The sequence below is a fragment of the Wasmannia auropunctata genome, unplaced genomic scaffold, assembly GCF_000956235.1.
Source record: "Wasmannia auropunctata unplaced genomic scaffold, wasmannia.A_1.0 LD335828.1, whole genome shotgun sequence".
Taxonomy (NCBI): domain Eukaryota; kingdom Metazoa; phylum Arthropoda; class Insecta; order Hymenoptera; family Formicidae; genus Wasmannia; species Wasmannia auropunctata.
In genome coordinates this window covers 612,395-618,494 of record NW_012027062.1, presented here as the reverse complement: position 1 = coordinate 618,494, position 6,100 = coordinate 612,395, and the positions used below count along the sequence as shown (strand labels likewise).

Here is a 6,100-nt window from a genome sequence, read left to right as displayed (position 1 = left end):
TCTACCAATGTAGATTAACTTTAATCTCGGTTTAATTTATTTTTTTATCTTTTTTTAATTCTTAGAACTAGAAAAAAGATACAAAATAAATTAAACTAAGATTAAAGTTAATCTACATTGGTAGAAATGGCCATAAGAAGAAATGCAACTCTAAGAAGAAGTCATATAATGTGCATAGATAGTGGCAACCTGTGTCAAACGTTCGTATCGTATCGCCCGTACCAAAAAGATAACGCGTTCGAGCATGAATAAAGAAATGACATAAGAAAAATGTCAAAATATTGGTCAACATCCGGAATACCGAGGGTTGTCGTGAAAATGTCCGGCTGTTTAGGCCATTCAAGGAACGCGCTATCAGCGCATTTTGTATTATTTTCTCTTTATCGTTAATTAAACGTAAAACAAAAACAGATGTAATAACGCTGATAGCATGCTTAATAACGCATACTTCAGGGAGCGCGCTGTCAGCGCAGTCGTGTCATTCTATCCTTGTTATTTTATGTTCAATGAACGATAAAGATAGATTGACAGAATAGCGCGCTAATAACGCGCTCCCCGAACGCAGCCTTAGTCATCGGGAACCGTTTCGAAATGGAACTCCGTGACGCGATTCCTCGGAGAAGGAGTTACGGCCGCCTGCGCGCGGAGATGAGTTCCATCGCGATCAAGACGCTATCTCAATTGACCTATGGCCCCACCACCCTCCCCACGGATTCACCGCTCCGCTTATCTGCGATATGTGTGGACCGACCCTCACGTCGACCTTCTTTCACTTGGCTACGAACTACCGTCGAAGATGAACCGGAACTTCGCACTCGCCACCGCTGCCGTCCTGATCCTGGCCCTGTCCGCGGCCTACGCGGAAGTCGTACACTTCACCTCGTGTCCGTCCTCCTGTAAGTACTCTCCTCTATTTTAATTAGCGAGCTGCTTAATTAAACGGCACGCTAATGAAACGACGTTATCCCGAGGGATACCTCCGTGATAACGACGGAAGTGACAGAAGCACGTTTCTCGCTCGTGATGTCGTCGGTGACCCTTGCTCGCGCCGTCGATGGAAGTTGGGAAAAAAAATTGGGTTAAAATCGCGTTGTTCGGTAGATACGATTAATAGCGTGCTTTTATCGCCCTCGGAGCGACGAACTCTCGTTTAACGTGATTGCAACGTCTCGGGAGCGCGAGTAAATAAGCCGGACGTATCTGAAACAGGAATGGCTCGGCGACGACTTTTATTTGCGCATTTTTATTTCCAACTTCGATATAGCTATCGCACGAATGTTTCGCGAAGGGGGTGAGAGGTTATTTACAAGTCTGACGCATCTCGATGTGAAGTATTCTGCTTATTGATTTCAATAAATGTATTGATCGTATCAAATTTTGTTGAGATTGGTCTCTTTCGAATGCGACATTTGTAATTATAGAAATATTAAAATACTTGCTAAAGGAGATTCTGAGATTATTATAGTATTAAGAAAATTTATTGTATGCATTAATTATTTTAAAATGTATTACGAATTGACGAGCGAACAATATCAAATTCAAAATTATTGTCTTCAAATTAACATTTCGGAAAGATTAACAATTTATTTAATCTGAAATTATAAAATTTTTATAGCAAAATTTGCGATAATACACGAAATCTCTTAAGTATACAAAAATATAGAATAATAATGATGAAAATCACTGTACGATTTGGATTTAAGCCAAGTATTAATGTCTGCTAAGTATCGTTACAGTTAGCGTTGCTATCTTAAACCATAAACGATCCATAAACTATGGCTAGCGAGAAAAAAAGAATGTGAGAATGAAGCAATAATGCTTCTTTCTATGCAAACAAAGGAGACTACTAGACTGAAATAACATCGTTTTCGTCTTTCTCTCTCACGTGCCACGTGAATTATGTGAATCGTCTATATGTATAGAACAAAATCATTTTGCAACCTATTACAAACCTTTTTCTCTCCGCAAGATATTAAGTTAAAAAAATTTTACAAACTTTTGAAGAATTTCTGTATCTACTCTTATGTAAAAAATATAACAATACGAGGATTCTCTTAATTCTGTAAGAATGTAATTTTAAATGTTGTTGATAGAAAAAAATCATCATGATTAGCTAATATAGTGCCACTAAATTATATACGATTCAAGATTCAATTATACACGGTCAAGAATACATATGTATATTTTAGAAAGCTCAAAATTTATTAAACGCTGTAACCACCCCGTTAGGTAAATTTGATTAATTAGATGATGCACAATACGTTCAATTTATAATAAAATACTATTAAAACGTTAACAAAATAATGTCGACGAAGCAGAAACGTATTAAATGATAAAGTAAGAGAAAATTTTTCTTTCTTCCTGTATAGAAAACGAAAAAGTAAATGTTGAACAGCAAAGCTAAATGTTACGTTAATATTCTTTGATGAAGGTTCGATACGAACGAGAGTTATTAAAGACAAATAGCATCAAGTCGAATTTACTGCTTGCGAAAAAGAGCAGATAAACTTTTCAAATAAAATATCTCTCGGAGAGAAATACATTGAATCAATGAAACGGTGGAACTTCGACTTAAGAGAGATACGTATGTTGCACGAGATACGAGATATTTTAAGTCTTGTAAATTTTTTACGCGTGTTTATCGCGAGTATTCAGAAAAGTTTTTCCAACGCGACTTGTGTCTTGTAACTTATAATCGAGTGATCCGCGAAGAACATTCAATATATCTCGCAGGGAGACGCAGAAAAATAATTAAAATACTTGTATTTGCTTCGTCGTTCTGCCTCAAGGGCAGAAACTTCGCGGTTTCGAATTAATTTGCATTGATCTACCGAGATTATAACGTCAATGATACGTGCCACATCATTAAACGCGTATTTCCTTCTCCCTCTTTTACTGCAGTTTACGCACGCTTATCTGATTATTTCTTATACAGAAGAAAACTGAATTTTTTACGGATTACGTAGACGCATAATGATAATATAAGAGTAAACACGACATCGGCTTATAAGAAATGTTATGCAAATATATCAAATTTCCTCTTAGCATACATATATTTTAGACAAGATACGTCTTACGCAGCATTATAGATTATCATGTTATAAATTATAGATTATATTTTATACGATTTATTCTACTTTTAATTGATTAGGATGCGTAAAATGAACTGTGTATCTATCGCTAAAGATGATAAAAATAACAAGAGTAACATGAGAATGCGAGACTGAGATAGCAGATTCAAAATTTATTGTAAATTTTTTATATTAATTGAATCAAATTTTATTTAGTCAAAATTAATTTTTTCATATTAATTGAATCGAATGAATTACTAGTCAAGAAAACTAACTGTAGACAACATAATTTTTTAATTAATTTATATTTTGATTTCTCTCCCGCCTTTCTTCTCTCTCTCTCTCTCTCTCTCTCTTTCTCTTTATAACTTATGAGAAATAAATTCCTTTTGTGTAAAATATAAAAAATTAAAAATAGTTTTAAATATACAGATAAACTCTTCATAAAATCTTGTTTCTTACGTTTCAGCCGAGGAAAATACAGAATGTACTATACACGAAGTACGCGTTGATCCATGCAGAGAAGCCGAAGAACAAAAGCCCTGTTCTATAAAGAAAGGCCGCAATGCAAGCATAAGTTTTGACTACACCACACGTAAGTATACCCTCAAAGTATCATAAATGCTTGATCCATACATAATAATAAGTTTGGACAAACACATGGATATACTTTCAAACTTAAGCGTAAAAAAAGAAATAAAATTGATCACATTCTTTATGTATACAGTTACATATTTTGTATTCAGTTTAGTATTTATGTAAGATGTTCGGAAATACGACATAACAATAACGATCATAAGTTATTACTGTATTGATATATTTTTAGTAAAATATTAAACAAAAGGATTATTGAAACAGTATTACCGGTAAAAAGATATCAATGCAATAATTCTAATATCCCGCAATAAGGCGTATAAAAATCAGTATTCCAGCGAACATAATTAAATAAATTAATCATAGCAAAAGTGAACAGCCATTTATATAAAATAAATTGGAAAATATCTTTGCTTTATGCTTTGATTTTTTTAAACGGAAAAATATATTTTATTTTTTAAAACTCAATATTATCGGTCTTATAATTTAAACGATTGTACATGATTATTAATGATACCTATATATATTTTTTATTTCAGAGTTCAGTGGAAACGTATCCAGCAGAGCATACTGGGCTTCTGAGATTGTGGATTTGCCATTCTTGGGCATGCCGCTCGATGCTTGTCGTACATCGACCATTTGCCCAGTCACACCTGGTCAAAAGCAATCGTACTCAGTGTTTTTGCCTATCTCTAAGAAATTCCCTGCGGTAAGTGATGCTTCGATTTCCATTTCGATCCTTTCGTAAACCTCTCCACAAGTTTAATATCTCACATTCGTAACTTCTTACATTGAAACCTAGTCCAAATATTGAGATGTAAGAGACATGAAATTTAAACATATATAATTCAAGATGTAGGAAAAAAAGTTTATAATACATAGATATTTTTAATATAAAATAAGCAAATTAATCGTAAACGTTATTTAAAAAATATTTTCTCTTTTATTGCAGCGAACGTATGATCTCAAATGGAAGTTATGGAATGAACAAGATCAAGGATGCTGTTTTATGTTCCAAATTAAATTGGTAAAATAAAATTGTTGTTCTTAAATCTCCAATGTATCATCTTTCGCAATGATTATAATTCGTCAATCAATAATTTAATGAAATAAACGATATATTCATATCAATAATACTACCTTTTATTGTATCCGTCTTTATATCATGTCAAATTCAACAAATACTTATTAGACAACAATTAAGTAATTTTATACAAATATACTATCATAATTAATCAACGATTCTTAACTAGAAAATTCGGGAAAATATTTTGCATAAGTATTAAAAATCAATTTAGTTCAATTTTATTCGAAGTATTTCAATTTGATTAAGTTTGAATTTACGTAATATATACAACATTATTGTTTTCGTGTTATTTATATATGTATAAAACACGCGATCTCGAAGAGTAAAACAGAATATTTAGCATTTATTATTTTTTATCAATAACAATTAATATATATATTACAATACAATTTGTCGATGTAATAAATACTAAGGAATAAGGAGATTTATAATTGTGATAATGTTACAATTATTTTACAAATAGTTATAAATAATAAAACGTAATTAGAAAATAATATCGCCATGAGGTAACGCTATTTGCAATTGAAGTAAAAAATTATAATTAATAAATACTGCATGGAAGAAATGGAATAATATCTATGGTCGATATTCATGGTCCGTTTTCATTTCAAGATCAGTTATGTTTTAAAACGGTTAATACGGCTCTGTGATTAATTCATAAGATCTTAAGTCTATATTTAAGGCGGTCTTAGATATAAAAACGGATTATGAATACCGACATTTTATTCTGCATTTTTAAAAGTAAATCCATTTTTATACTAGCCAGGCGCCACTTGCTTTCTGAATGTTTCAAGCGAAATGTATCCATATCCGAAATGTCATCAGTGAAATTTATATGTCTTTAGACATAAATTGATCGCATGAGTTTTAATTTTGCCATTTCCGAAGTAATCTATCTGCGAAAACTAATTGAAGTTTTGTGACATATACTTACATTGCAAGAAATTGAATTAATAATATATTTTAGCGATCTTTCTGTTTAATTGTAAGAGCAATTGCTAGAAATATTTATTTTTTAATGAAATAATCAGATGTTTTCGAAATATATGTTAAATTTATTTATGTATTAATAAATTTAAAAATGAAAAATATATTTTTATGTTGCATATATTGAACAATAATTTTTGTCAAATATGTGTGCTTATTTTATTTTAATTTTACATGATTTTCTAATGCATGTATTTGTAATTCAAATACATTTATATATTGTGACGAAATGGTTAAGTTGATATTCTTAGCCATTAAGTCGATATTCTTAGTCACTTGTCCATCAGCAATAATAAGTTGTTGAATTGTAAGAGTATTTCGTCAGTAGAAGGGTCAATACTACGACCCTATATGTGATTCG

At 31.7% G+C, this 6,100-nt stretch overlaps 1 protein-coding gene across 1 annotated transcript; it reads left to right on the top strand.

Annotated features, from left to right (window-relative positions):
* The first annotated feature begins 613 nt into the window (after positions 1-613).
* LOC105455894 (MD-2-related lipid-recognition protein-like) lies at positions 614-4,799 on the top strand. The gene is made up of 4 exons (XM_011699582.1): positions 614-896; positions 3,541-3,666; positions 4,205-4,374; positions 4,618-4,799. The coding sequence occupies exons 1-4, from the start codon at positions 689-691 to the stop codon at positions 4,699-4,701; spliced, it is 588 nt and encodes a 195-aa protein (XP_011697884.1). The 5' UTR covers positions 614-688; the 3' UTR covers positions 4,702-4,799.
* The last annotated feature ends 1,301 nt before the right edge of the window (positions 4,800-6,100 follow it).